This window comes from Scyliorhinus canicula, chromosome 12 (assembly GCF_902713615.1).
Source record: "Scyliorhinus canicula chromosome 12, sScyCan1.1, whole genome shotgun sequence".
Lineage (NCBI taxonomy): Eukaryota > Metazoa > Chordata > Chondrichthyes > Carcharhiniformes > Scyliorhinidae > Scyliorhinus > Scyliorhinus canicula.
The window spans coordinates 159307172-159322035 of NC_052157.1; the positions used below are offsets into that span (position 1 = coordinate 159307172).

Genomic DNA, 14864 nt, shown 5'->3' on the forward strand with positions numbered 1-14864 from the left:
GGACCTCGGGCTGGGGGAGGAGAGGGACCAACGTCCGCTCTGGCGCTTGGAGGTGGGGCTGCTGGCAGATGAGGAGGTGGCCGGGAGAGTTCGGGGGTGTTTTGAGAGGTACCTTGAGGCCAACGATAACGGGGAGGTCCGAGTGGGGACAGTCTGGGAGGCATTGAAGGCGGTGACTAGAGCGGAGTTGATTTCCATCCGAACTTATAGGGAGAGGGGGGAGCAGAGGGAGAGGGAGAGACTGATAGGGGAGATGGTGAGGGTGGATAGGAGATATGCGGAGGCTCCGGAGGAGGGATTGCTGGGGAAGAGGCGTAGCCTTCAGGCCAGGTTCGACCTATTGACTACCAGAAAGGCGGAAGCTCAGGGGAGGAAAGCACAGGGGGCGGTGTATGAATATGGGGAGAAGGCGAGCAGGATGCTGGCACACCAGCTCCGAAAGCGGGATGTGGCCAGGGAGATTGGGGGAGTGACGGATAGAGCTGGGAAGGTGGTGCGGAGGGGGGTAGATGTTAATGGGGTCTTCAGGGACTTCTATGGGGAACTGTACCGGTCTGAACCCCCGGTGGAGGGGGGTGGAATGGGGCGCTTCTTGGACAAGCTGCGATTTCCGAGGGTGGAGGAGGGGCAGGTGGAGGGACTGGCGGCACCGATTGAGCTGGAGGAGCTGGTTAAAGGGATAGGGAGCATGCAGTCGAGGAAGGCGCCGGAGCCGGATGGGTTTCCGGCCGAATTTTATAAAAGGTATGCGGACCTGTTGGGCCCCCTGTTGGTCCGGACCTTTAACGAGGCAAGGGAAGGGGGGTGCTTTGCCCCCAACTATGTCGCGGGCGCTGATTTCCTTGATCCTGAAGCGGGACAAGGACCCTCTGAGTGTGGGTCATATAGGCCGATCTCGCTGCTAAATATAGACGCCAAGCTGCTGGCAAAGATCTTAGCCACAAGAATAGAGGATTGTGTGCCGGGGGTCATTCATGAGGACCAGACGGGGTTTGTGAAGGGAAGGCAGTTGAATACAAACGTACGAAGGCTCCTCAACGTTATTATGATGCCGGCTGTGGAAGGAGAGGCGGAGATTGTGGTGGCATTAGATGTGGAGAAGGCCTTTGATAGGGTTGAGTGGGGGTATCTGTGGGAGGTGTTGGAGAGGTTTGGGGAGGGGTTTGTCCGTTGGGTGAGGTTGCTCTATGAGGCCCCGATGACAAGTGTAGCCACGAATAGGAGGAGGTCGGAGTACTTTCGGCTGTACCGGGGGACGAGACAGGGGTGTCCCCTGTCCCCCTTGCTCTTTGCGTTGGCAATTGAGCCCCTGGCCATGGCGTTGAGGGAGTCAGGGAACTGGAGGGGCCTGGTGCGGGGTGGGGAGGAGCATCGAGTGTCGCTTTATGCGGATGACCTGTTGCTGTATGTGGCGGACCCGGTGGGGGGGATGCCGGAGGTGATGAGGATTCTTAGTGAATTTGGGGGCTTCTCTGGGTATAAGCTGAACCTGGGCAAGAGCGAGTTGTTCGTGGTGCATCCGGGGCATCAGGAGGAGGGGATTGGTAGGCTCCCACTGAAGCAGGCAGGGAAGAGCTTCAGGTACCTAGGAGTCCAGGTGGCTGGGAGCTGGGGAGCCTTGCACAAGCTCAACCTCACAAGGTTGGTGGAGGAGATGCAGGAGTTCAAAAGGTGGGATATGTTACCGCTGTCACTGGCGGAGAGGGTGCAGTCCGTTAAGATGACGGTGCTCCCGAGGTTTTTGTTCCTGTTCCAGTGCCTCCCCATCCTTATCCCGAAGGCCTTTTTTAGGAGGGTCAACAGGAGTATTACAGGATTTGTGTGGGCGCATGGGACTCCGAGGGTGAGAAGAGTGTTCTTGGAACGGGGCAGGGATGGGGGGGGCTGGCGTTGCCCAACCTCTGTGGGTACTACTGGGCTGCCAACGCAGCGATGGTGCGTAAGTGGGTAATGGACGGGGAAGGGGCAGCATGGAAGAGGATGGAGGTGGCGTCCTGTGTGGGCACGAGCCTGGAGGCGCTGGTAACGGCACCGTTGCCGCTCCCTCCAACGAGGTATACGACGAGCCCGGTGGTGGTGGCTACCCTGAAAAGAGATGGCATAGGGGGGAAGTGGGGGGCTCGATGGAGGCCCCGATATGGGGGAACCATCGATTTGTCCCAGGGAGCATTGATGGCGGATTTCTGGGCTGGCACAGGGTAGGGGTTAGGAGGTTGAGGGACCTGTTTGTGGAGGGGAGGTTCGCAAGCTTGGGGGAGTTAGAGGGGAAGTTTGGGCTCCCCCCAGGGAACATGTTTCGGTACACGCAGGTTAGGGCGTTTGCCAGGTGGCAGGAGGAGGGGTTCCCCTTGCTGCCCCCACATGGGGTACGGGACAGGGTGCTCTCGGGGGTGTGGGTTGGAGGAGGGAGGATTTCGGACACATACCGGGTAATGCAGGAGGTAGACGAGGCCTCGGTGGAGGAACTGAAGAGTAAATGGGAAGAGGAGCTGGGTGAGGAGATTGAGGAGGGGACGTGGGTGGATGCCCTGGAGCGAGTGAATTCCTCCTCTTCCTGTGCGAGGCTTAGCCTAATACAGTTCAAGGTGCTGCATAGGGCCCACATGACAGGGACGAGGATGAGTAGGTTTTTCGGGGGCGAAGACAGGTGTGCTAGGTGCTCGGGGAGCCCAGCGAACCACGCCCATATGTTTTGGGCGTGCCCAGCGCTGGGGACGTTTTGGAAGGGGGTAGCAAGGACGGTGTCGAGGGTGGTGGGATCCAGGGTCAAGCCAGGCTGGGGACTCGCAATTTTTGGGGTTGCAGTGGAGCGGGAGTGCAGGAGGCGAAAGAGGCCGGCATTCTGGCCTTTGCGTCCCTAGTAGCCCGGTGGAGGATTCTTCTTCAGTGGAAGGATGCGAGGCCCCCAAGCGTGGAGGCCTGGATCAATGATATGGTGGGGTTCATCAAATTGGAGAAGGTGAAATTTGCCCTGAGGGGGTCAGTATAAGGGTTCTTTAGGCGGCGGCAGCCTTTCCTGGACTTCCTGGCGGAGCGGTAGGGAAATAGGCCGGCAGCAGCAGCAACCCGGGGGGGAGGTTTGGTTCGGTGAGATCTGTGTACATGGGTTTGTGGGATGTGGCGGGTGTTATCTCTTTCCCTGTTGTTGTTTGTTTTTGTTTTTTGTTTGCAGTTGCTTTTGTAGTTGGGTGGGTGTTGTTCTTGGTTTTTTACCATGGTTGTTTTGTTAATATTGTTTTGTTGTTTATATTTTGTGAAAATCTTAATAAAAATTATTTTTTAAAAAAAGGTACTCCAACTGGAGAAATGTCGGAAGGGATACTGCTGATCAATAAACTTCCAAAAGTCATATTAAGGCTGTGTGTGCATTCGTTCAAAGATGTAAATTATCTGGAAGAATTGATTCTGGGGTTTTGTTCAGTTTGAAAAGGGGTGTTTTTACTGGAAGATAGTGTTGAGTGTATTGTTGCCACAGTCAAGCTGCTGTGTTCTTCGCGACTACCTTTAAGAGGAGGTGATGAGTTATCAATGTCAAGTCGAAGAGGTAATTTCTTAGCCTGCTCAAATATCCCAGTGAATTTGACGAGCTTATCAAAGAGCATTTTAAAAGTTATCAATATTGTGACTCAGGGATGACCAACCTTTTAACGCACAGAATCAACGATGACTTCATCACTATAATCGCAGAGCGGCTGAAAACCAATAAAGTCGAAGATGCCAAATACTATTCCATAATGGTTGATTCAACACCACATGTGAGTAATGTGGAGCAATTAACATTAATTTTAAGATATGTGATCAGTCACGGTGAAGTTGTGTAGTGATTTGTCTGTTTTGTCCAGCACTTCTGAGTGCTTGAAGGCACCGATTTAGGAAATCACTTCAAATTTAAGTTTGGACATCAAAAATTGTCATTGGAAGAGCTTTGATAATGCCACAAATACGGCAGAAAAATATTCATGTCTATAAGCAAGACAGAACAAAGTAAGCCCCTGTGCATTATTCATTCCATGTTCCAGCCACTTCTTGAATTTCAATTGCAAAGCAGCAGCTGAATCGTTTGAGGCAGCATGCATTTTATTGACTGTGCTCAAAACTTGTATGCCTCCTTTTCGGTTTCCACGCATCGGTGGAATATGATGCAATCACACTTGGAGCAGGCAAAGGGAAAACACTTGACAGTTAAAAGAATTTGTGACACCAAGTGGTCCATTCACACAGATGCTGTTTTGTCTTTGAGACAACTTTTTCTATATAAAGGAATGTTTATCAGACATAGCCACATCAAAATCATAGAAGCCACTTGTGAAAGATGAAGCAAAATCCTTAGCAGAGAAGTTTGAAAAGTACAATATTGCAGTTGTTATTGTTTTATGGAACCGTTTACTTCAAAGAATTAATGCCGTCAGCAAATCGCTGCAAAATGTTGAAACAACTTCATTGAATACTTCCCAATTGTTCGCCTCAGTTAGAGGTTTTGTCATTGAAGTTCGAAATGACGATACCCCAGTGGAAGCAGAGGCACTAATATGAACAAGAATACAGCTCCCTCTGATGATGAGAAGCGTATAAGACACAGGGGCCTGAATACTCTGGCCATTGACTGGTGGCAAGTTGCACTGGTCCTGCAGGCAGCGAGCTCTTTCCCGTGGGTTTCCCGGCATCGGGAGGTGGCTTCAATAGGAATTCCCATTAACAGCAGCAAGAGCAGAAAATCCCACGGCCAGCAAATGGCACACCGCCTTCCACTGCCGAAAAATATGCAGCTGGGAGGCCGGAGAATCATGCCCAGGAATTTATTTTCTGATGAAACTAGAGACAATGAAATCACTTTAAAAGGGAAAGAGAAGATGAATTTTGAGACTGGCTGTAATATCCCTCACGAAGCCTACAGAGTGGGAATGCTTCTCTTCGCTGTGTTCCTTGTGGAGTAAAAGCTCTCCCACTCGGGGCAGGGTATCTCAATTACCTGGAGTATATAAGGTCAGCCAGTAAGGCACCGACTAGTGAAGTACCCGGTAGTGGTCTACCAGGAAGTGTAAATATATTGTTTGTACTACGTCCTTACTTTTACTTGGTTTGGACTCCCATGTTCTTGTTGAACAGTGAATGTTATTTGCGACAGAATAATGGTACAATTGCAGAGTAGAAGTGAATCTCTGAAGAAAGATGTTGAATTATTTTGCATGCTTTTCAACAAAAGTTTGGATAAGAATGCTCAGAGTCTCTGCAGTAAGAGATTAATTAAATACTACTGGGAGGACATCGACACAAATCTTTTGGGCAGCACGGTAGCATGGTGGTTAGCATAAATGCTTCACAGCTCCAGGGTCCCAGGTTCGATTCCCGGCTGGGTCACTGTCTGTGCGGAGTCTGCACGTCCTCCCCGTGTGTGCGTGGGTTTCCACCGGGTGCTCCGGTTTCCTCCCACAGTCCAAAGATGTGCGGGTTATGTGGATTGGCCATGCTAAATTGCCCGTAGTGTCCTACAAAGTAAGGTTAAGGGGGGGTTGGGTTACGGGTATAGGGTGGATACGTGGGTTTGAGTAGGGTGATCATTGCTCGGCACAACATCGAGGGCCGAAGGGCCTGTTCTGTGCTGTACTGTTCTATGTTCTATGAAGTGAAATAATTCATTAATTTCCTCGATAATGATGAGCTCTGTGCTTCGGGATCACTAGCTGATGTTTGCCCGAACTCTCAGCTAAAGATTTCAAACATCAGTTTACTTGTACATGATGGTTTGCAGGCAACATTTACAAATTTGGCAACCATTCTGAAAATATTTTTGACAATACCTGTCACAAATGCTTCCAGTGAGCATTCTTTCTCTGTGCTGAAAAGTGTGAAAAATATTTGCGAAGTATGATGAGTCAGGAACATTTGACAAGTTCAGCAATACTGATAATTGAAAACATGCCTTACAAGATTTTACCTACAGTTATGTTACTGAAGATGCTGTGAAGAAAATCTCAAATAAAAATAAATACCCTATAAAATACCAATATGCAAATGTTTAAAGTGTGTGAATGAAATTCCTTCCACTGTCATCCTGATGGGGAAATTTATTTTAAACTAACAACTCCTCGAAAATACTAGAATAAATAATTTCATACAAATATCAAACATATTTGTTTGTTCAGGCACAATGTAATTTTCTGGCATTTGTTTGTTCTGAAGTTACCTGGTTGAGATACCAGAATACAAAAACAGCAATAAAAACAATATTAAAGTTGTTTTAAAAACCATAAATTCATCACGTCAATGAAATTAGTGTTGATGTTTGACACAAATCCCCCCCCCCCCCCCCCCCCAGAAAAACCTGTTTACACGTTGACTCCATCTTTATCAGGAACATTTTGCTTTCCTTACCTTCCTAACTCAGAGTGCGTTTGTACTGCCACTACTATTCTGACATTAGTGTAAAATGTCAGAGCCCAGCAGCTACAGAATTGGATCCAATCAGACACTGATAATACCATGTTTATGTAACTTGGGCTGGAATCAAATTCGCACAGCAAGGAAGGAGCTCTGTGCTCCTGGCTATTACATTTTAAATGTTTTGACAGTGTGTTTTCTCAAAACATCTTAAAAACACATTTGTGTACGTTTATGAAGTGCCAGGGGCTCAGCATTGTTTAAACCTATATGGACAACACACTGGTGTTACTTCATTCAGTGTCAAACACAATGGCAGTGCAATTCTGCCTTCTGTAAGAGTTTTGTAGAATTACTCTCTGGAGTAAAGGATGACAAATCAGGCTAACGAGGAAAACTGCTACACGTAAAGAATAAATTTGATTATCGAACCAGACTTCATTTTAGGGATGTGTATGCCTCTGGCTTGGTCAACATTTATAGTTCATCCCTTGTTGCCCTTTGGAAGGTAGTTGTGAGCTGCCTTCTTGAAACACTGAGCGGGAGGGCACAAGGTCATGGACATTTATCTGTGTTCTTTTCCTTTTTTACTTTTCTCAATCTCTTTTGTGGATTATGCTCCTTTTTTTGGTTATTCCTATAATACCTCTTTCTGCGAATGTCTGGTGGGGAATTACCACATGTATTTGCAGTGTCACTTATCTTATAGGTGGGTTCTTCTGGATTGTGTTTGCAGGGCGGGACCCTACAGGTAGTGGGGCCATGTCAAACAGGGTGAGGAGAAGTCTGGCACTCCTCCTTGGGCATCAAGGCCAATCTCCACCAACTCTAAACAGGACAACATTGAATAAAGAACAAAGAACAAAGAAATATTACAGCACAGGAACAGGCCCTTCAGCCCTCCAAGCCTGCGCCAATCCAGATCCTCTATCTAAAACTGTCACCTATTTTCTAAAGATCTGTATCCCTCTGCTCCCTGCCCATTCATGTATCTGTCTAGAAACATCTTAAATGATGCTATCTACCACCTCCGCCGGCAATGCTTTCCAGGCACCCACCACCCTCTGCGTAAAGAACTTTCCACGTATATCTCCTTTAAACTTTTCCCCTCTTACCTTGAACTCGTGACCCACAGTAATTGAGTCCCCCACTCTGGGAAAAAGTTTCTTGCTATCCACCCTGTCTATACCTCTCATCATTTTGTAGACCTCAATGAGGTCCCCCCTCAACCTCCGTCTTTCTAATGAAAATAATCCTAATCTACTCAACCTCTCTTCATAGCTAGCGCCCTCCATACCAGGCAACATCCTGGTGAACCTCCTCTGCACCTTCTCCAAAGCATCCACATCCTTTTGGCAATGTGGCGACCATAACTGTACGCAGTATTCCAAATGTGGCCGAACCAAAGTCTTACACAACTGTAACATGACCTGCCAACTCTTGTACTCAATACCCCTTCTGATGAAGGAAAGCATGCCGTATGCCTTCTTGACCACTCTATCGACCTGCGCAGCCACCTTCAGGGTACAATGGACCTGAACACCCAGATCTCTCTGTACATCAATTTTCCCCAGGGCTTTTTCATTTACCATATAGTTCGCTCTTGAATTGGATCTTCCAAAATGCATCACCTCGCATTTGCCCGGATTGAACTCCATCTGCCATTTCTCTGCCCAACTCTCCAATCTATCTATATTCTGCTGTATTCTCTGACAGTCCCCTTTACTATCTGCTACTCCACCAATCTTAGTGTCATCTGCAGACTTGCTAATCAGACCACCTATACCTTCCTCCAGATCATTTATGTATATCACAAACAACAGGGGTCCCAGCACGGACCCCTGTGGAACACCACTGGTCACAATTCTCCATTTTGAGAAACTCCCTTCCACTACTACTCTCTGTCTCCTGTTGCCCAGCTAGTTCTTTATCCATCTAGCTAGTACACCCTGGGCCCCATGAGACTTCACTTTCTCCATCAGCCTACCATGGGGAACATTATCAAATGCCTTACTGAAGTCCATGTATATGACATCTTCAGCCCTTCCCAAATCAATCAACTTTGTCACTTCCTCAAAGAATTCTATTAAATTGGTAAGACATGACCTTCACTGCACAAAAACATGTTGCCTATCACTGATAAGCCCATTTCCTTCCAAATGGGAATAGATCCTATCTCTCAGTATCTTCTCCAGCAGCTTCCCTACCACTGACGTCAGGCTCACCGGTCTATAATTACCTGGATTATCCCTGCTAAATAGGAGAAGTAAAGATTCGGAGCTGCGGGGGATCAAACAGGACGGAGTTACTGGGCTTTGTTTCCGGCGGAGGGGGGCATGCTAGCCAACAGACTGGTGACCAGGAGCAGTTGGCGGGGGGTGGGGGGAGAGGTGGCAGTGGGTGTCCCGAGAGGGAGTAGACTTCTGGCTGGGGTGGGCGTTAAGTCAGCAGGCTGGGGATTTTGGTCCCCGGAGGAGGGGGGGGGGGCGGCACTGTTCGATCGAAGGGCATTGGGGAACTTTAGGGGGGAAGTTTAGGAGGGGTGGGGGCGCAAAATTCTTTTCATACAGGTTACGTGATAGCATGGGTGGGAGGAGGAAGATGGAGGCCGCCAAACTGGACAGACCAAGGACAAAGGGAAGCCCGGGCATACAGAGGCATGCCCACGAGGCAAATATGGCTGATGCCAAAGAAGAGGGAGAGGGGACATAACCCCCCCCCATCGGGATAGTCACCTGGAACGTGGGATGACTCAATGGCCCAGTCAAAAATCCCAGGTCTGTGCCCACCTAAAAAGCCTGAGAGTTGGCATAATCTTTCTCCAGTAGATACAGCTGAGAACCATAAATCAGATGAGGGTAAGGAAGAGTTGTGTGGGTCAAGCATACCAAGCGAGCTTTGACACAAGAGCAAAGGGGATGGCAATCCTATTTAACAAGAGACGACCATCATGGTGATGGACCCCGGGGGTCGGTACATAATGGTGAAGCAGTTCTTGGCTGGGCTGATCTTCCTAGTTGTGGAGGATGATAAGGGGCAAGGACTGGAAACACCGTTGGGTCCAGAGGAGGTTATGGAGTACAGCAACTCCATTCAATGCGGGAAGGCACAGGGACCTGCTGGGTTTCCGGTGGACTTCCACAAAAAGCTTGCAGCGCAGCGGCCCCCGCACCTGCTGGAGATGTTCAACGATTCGCTGTCAAGGGGGGTCTTGCCGCCCACACTGGCACAGATTCCGATCTCACTGATTTCAAAGAAAGACAAAGACCCAGCATGTGTAGATAATTCGGAACTATCTCACTCCTGAATACTGACGCAAAGGTTCCAGCGAAAGCTCCAGCAAGGCTGGAGAGTTGCTTGCCGGAAGTGATCGGGGAAGATCAACTGAGTTTGTCAAAGGCAGACTGCTGACGGCAAGCATCAGATGCCTGTTAAATGTGGTCATGCACCCACCCAGGGAGGAGACACCAGAGGTGATTATCTCCCTGGACACAGAGAAGGCCTTTGACCAGGTGGAGTGAAAGTACATGTTCGAGGTACCGAGACGGTTTGGATTTGGGCCAGTGTTCACCTCATGGGGGAAACCATTGTACAGCGCTCCCATGGCCAACATCTGGGGAAACGCCACCAGCTCAAACTACTTCTGGCTGCACAGAGGCACGAGGCAGTGATATCCGTTGTCCCCGCTGCTGTTCGCTTTGGCAACTGAGCCACTTGCTATCACACACAGATCAGCAAGGGGTGGAGAGGTATTCAAAGAGGAGACAGGGAGAACACAGTCTCTCTCTTTGCGGACGACCTGGTGTTCTACGTCTCAAACACCCTAGCCAGCATGGGAAAGGTAATAGAGCTCCTGAGGGAGTTCTGAGAAGTCTTGGAATATAAACTAAACCTAATAATTATTATTATTTTTATTTGTGTCACAAGTAGGCTTACATTAACACTGCAATGAAGTTACTGTGAAAATCCCCTTGGCGTCACATTCCGGCGCCTGTTTGGGTACACTGAGAAGAATTCAGAATGTCCAATTCCCTTAACAAGCAAGTCTTTCAGGATTTGTGGGAGAAAATCGGAGCGCCCGGAGGAAACCCACGCAGACACGGGGAGAATGTGCAGACTCGTCACAGACAGTGACCCAAGCCGGGAATCGAACCTGGGACCATGGCGCTGTGAAGCAACAGTGCTAACCACTGTGCTACCGTGCCATCACTGTGCTAAACCTGAGTAAGAGCGAAATCTTCCTGGTAAACCCCCATGGGAGAGAAGCCGAGCTGGGAGCTCTGCCGTTCAAACTGGCCCAGACTAAGTTCAGATACCTGGAGATCCAGATGGCCCACAACTGGGCCTGGCTCCACAAGTGGAACCTTTCTAGCCTGGTGGAGGAGGTGAAGGGGGACACCATAGGTGGGACTCACTCCCATTCTCCCTGGCGGGGAAAGTGCAGACGATAAAGATGAATGTCCTGCCAAGGTTCCTATTCACGTTCAGATCGCTCCCGATCTTCCTCCCCAAACCCTTTATCATCGGGCTACACAAACTGATCTCAACCTTCGTGTGGGCAGGGAAGAACCCCAGGATCCATAGAGCTGTCCTGCAGAGGGGGCGGCACCTGGAACTGCCAAACTTCCTGTACTACTATTGGGTAGAAAACATGGAAAGGATGTGGGGTTGGCTGGGGTAAAGTAGTCAGTCTCCCACCAACCTCTGAGGGACAGTAGGGTGGGTCAGGTCAACATATTCTTCTGCGCCCACCCCCATGCCGCTAATATGCAGCCCGACATTTCAAGAATACACTGTTGGCTATAAAAGTTGCTGTGATCACCTCTTAGATGCCCTCTTTCTACATTGAAAAGCCAGTGTTTATACAATCTTTCCTCATAACTTAGATCCCTGACACTGAACATTAAAATGTAGCGGTCCTCTGCACTACTGCCTGCAATTCAGCTTTTAGCTTGATCCTCCATCTCTCTAATCTTTTGGTGGCCAAAGCTGTGTGCAGCATTCAAGGTGCTGTCTAACACAACACAATTAAAGTTTTGTCGCTGCATTCTCTGAGTTATACTCTGCAGTTCTGGCCATGCAGTAGAATATCCAGCTATGTTCCAGGCTCATTGTTCTATGTTTGCTGAACCTGCTTAGCGTTGAATTTACAAAAGCTTAGGTGATGAGGATTTGGTAGTGTGGGTTACATAAGTCTGCGGCATTTGGGTATTTGAAATGCAGATATATCTGATCCCAATGTCAGCAGCTGGAAAGTGAATCTACCTATACTAAAATATAAAAACACAAATACCATTAGGAATTAAACGATTCTCATTCCCACAACTTGAGTAAAACAATTCCCATCTTTCCTTGACACTGCTTTCCAAGAGTAAACGAAACCAGTCAATGATCCAAAGTTCCTACATTACAACAGTGACTACGTGCCGGAAATACTTCATTGGATGTAAAGTGCTTTGGGACGTCCTGAGCTTGTGTACGGTGCTTTATAAATGCAAGTCTTTCTTTTCATGGATAGCCTAGTAGTTCTGAAGAAATCTAATCTGCAAGTACATTTTTCTTTAATCACATTGTCCATCCAGATACAAAGGTCAGTTTAGAACAGCAGTTTGTAAGTTAGAACAAGCAGAGTCAAGCAGCCACAAAGATAAAGCTGGGTCCCTGCCGTCAGCAGGCCAGTTTTATCACTCAGATTATTTGTTCTGCTCAGAGGTAAACATGGGTTTCAGGCCTTTTAATGTTTATACAAGTTGATCAAAGAAAAAAATGGGTCCAGGATGTAAACCCGACAACAAGTCAATGACACAGTCTGTGCCCTCTAATACCTGAAGGCTGCCACTGCAGGCAATCTGCCCCATTTCTAGAAATGGGTGTGAGGGCTAAATGCTGAAAATGAGATAAAGCTGCCCTCACAAATGAAAACTGCATGCATTACATAGATAAAACCAAATTACTGCAGTTGCTGGAATCTGAAACCAAAAGAGAAAATGCTGGAAAATCTCAACAGGTCTGGCAGCATCTGTAAGGAGAGAAAAGAGCTAACGTTTCAAGTCCAGATGACCCTTTGTCAAAGCTCAGCCACACCCCAGAGAAGCTTTGACAAGGGAATCATTTACTCTTTTGGTTGCATTGCATAGAACGTCTTGATGAGGGTGTTCATTGGTCAGACTTCAATTTTGTGGCTTCTAATGTCAACTCAATCACTCAATACATTGAAATGCACTCCGACCTACACAATAAAGAATACACAATTACTCCTGTCCAGCCATCACTCTCTATCATATGCTTTCAAACTGAGGGCTGCAAGGAGATCTCCAGCTTCCAAGATGGTATTGACTTCCTATTCATCAAGAGGTGGGGACAATTCATGCTTCTAAGTAGCAGCTTAAGAATTCTGTATTCTTTATTGCTTTTCTCTGCATTGTCTCCGAGTGCACATACACATTTTTCATGGGATTTCAACTCACAATGTAAAAGTTTGAAATCCATTGTTCTGTATGAAATCTGGGGTGTGACTGAATGGCTTTAAGGTTGTTAAATCCCAGGAGATGCCTCTCACGAGATTTGCAATGCTCGGAATGCCTCGCGAGAAGTCGCGATCTGGATCTCGCCTTCGCTGGGCAGGATCCAGATTAACATATTTAAATGAGCCTGCACCTGACTCTCCCGAGGCCCGGGAACTAACGCCCGCACCTGGGAGACACCACCATGGCGCCATTTAGCAATGGCACCCGGGGGGGGGTTCTCCCAGGCTATCAGAGGGCTCCAGGTGGTCGGGCTCTGGGCAGGGTGATACCTTGGCACTGCCAGGGTGGCACCTTGACACTGCCAGGGTGCCAGGTTGGCAGTGCCAAGGTGCCCAGGTACTGTGTTCCCGTGCCAGAGATCAGGCCCGGGGGTGCTCTGCCCTTATGAGGGGGGCTCAATGACCCCATAGGAAATAAATAAGGGCAGTGGGGGAGTCCGGAGTCCGCAGTTGGGTGTCCGAAGTGTGTCGAGAGATTGGGGTGGCATTATAAAATGGCGCCCCGATTTCTTCCTGCACTGACAAAGGTAAGTGTGGCCTTGGCAGGGTCATCCTCATGAGGTCAGAAAAAAAAAAATGACAGAGTCCCATTTGATAGCAGGGCCATTCGCAGCACTGCAGGCGCCAGAAAAGACCCCGCTATACGCGCCTAAAACGGGACTCTTTTTTGCATGTTAATTTGTGCCCCTGATGTCAGGCATTCCCTAAAACAACCAGTACCTAGTGTCCAAAATCTAGATTCACACTGTACCTTAGCCTCTGTTTCTCCACGATGTAAAGTGTACAGATGATGCACAGCACTCTGCGAAGATGAACAGGGATGTGTCAGGATTCGAAATACGTGAAAGTCATGGCCTTGTGTGTCAGTGGTGACCAGCAGCATTCCTGAAATAAAGATCAATAACGTTAAGTTAATGAATCTAACCACTGACACACAGGTCAACACTGAATGCACTTTTTAACCAAAAATGTTATATTAAGTTAAGTTGATGCATTCAATATGATTGTATAAAAATAAAGAAGTTAAAAAGAAAGGCTGCATCCGGTGACACAACTGTTCCTAACATGAGTGGGTAAATCCCCTAGATATCAGTGATCTTACCCACAGGATTTGAATCATGCAATGAGCATCCATTCACTGCATCTTGCTGGAGTTTTTCAGGAGACTGCCGTAGTTTTCGTTTTATATTCTGCTTGCTGCAGTTTGCAGAAACTCTGGAAGTGATTTTCAGCAGCCCATTCAGGCACTAAAGATCCTCTAAAGTAGCCAACATTGAATCTTAAGCAGAAATACTGGTTCCGCCTGTTAATTGGCACCAAGGCAGATGGTGGTGAAGTATGAAACAAGCACAGCTATTTTCCTCGATAGTAGGTTTAATCTTAGGATGCAGCATTACCGATTTCTGCCTCCCTACTACTAAAACCCACTGTCCAAGCAGAGACTCTTCACATTTTTTTTAATAGAATTTTACAATGCAGAAGGAGGCCATTCGGCCCATCGAGTCTGCACCGGCTCTTTTTGAAAGAGCACCCTATCCAAGCCCACACCCCCACCGATCCCCATAACTCAGTAACCCCACCCAACACTGACGGCAATTTTTGGACACTAAGGGCAATTTATCATGGCCAATCCACCTAACCTGCACATCTTTGGACTGTGGGAGGAAACCGGAGCACCCGGAGGAAACCCACGCACCACACAGGGAGAACGTGCAGACTCCGCACAGACAGTGACCCAAGCCGGGAATCGAACCTGGGACCCTGGAGCTGTGAAGCAATTGTGCTAACCACCATGCTACTGTGCTGCCCATTTATTTATGTGCAGCACGGTAGCACAAGTGGCTAGCACTGTGGCTTCACAGTGCCAAGTTCCTAGGTTTGAATCCCCGCCGGGCCACTGTCTGAGCAGAGTCTGCACAGTCTCCCTGTGTCTGCGTGGGTTTCCTCCGGGTGCTCCGGT

General features: G+C 48.2%; 1 protein-coding gene across 3 annotated transcripts in view; it reads right to left on the reverse strand.

Moving 5' to 3' along the window:
* bcas3 (BCAS3 microtubule associated cell migration factor) overlaps window positions 1-14864 on the reverse strand; it is a 1085633-nt gene that overhangs the window by 690541 nt on the left and 380228 nt on the right. For all 3 annotated transcript variants that reach the window (XM_038814687.1, XM_038814685.1, XM_038814686.1), the window contains exon 14: window positions 13656-13789. In XM_038814687.1, coding sequence (XP_038670615.1) covers window positions 13656-13789 — 134 coding nt within the window. The remainder of the gene's footprint in view (window positions 1-13655; window positions 13790-14864) is intronic.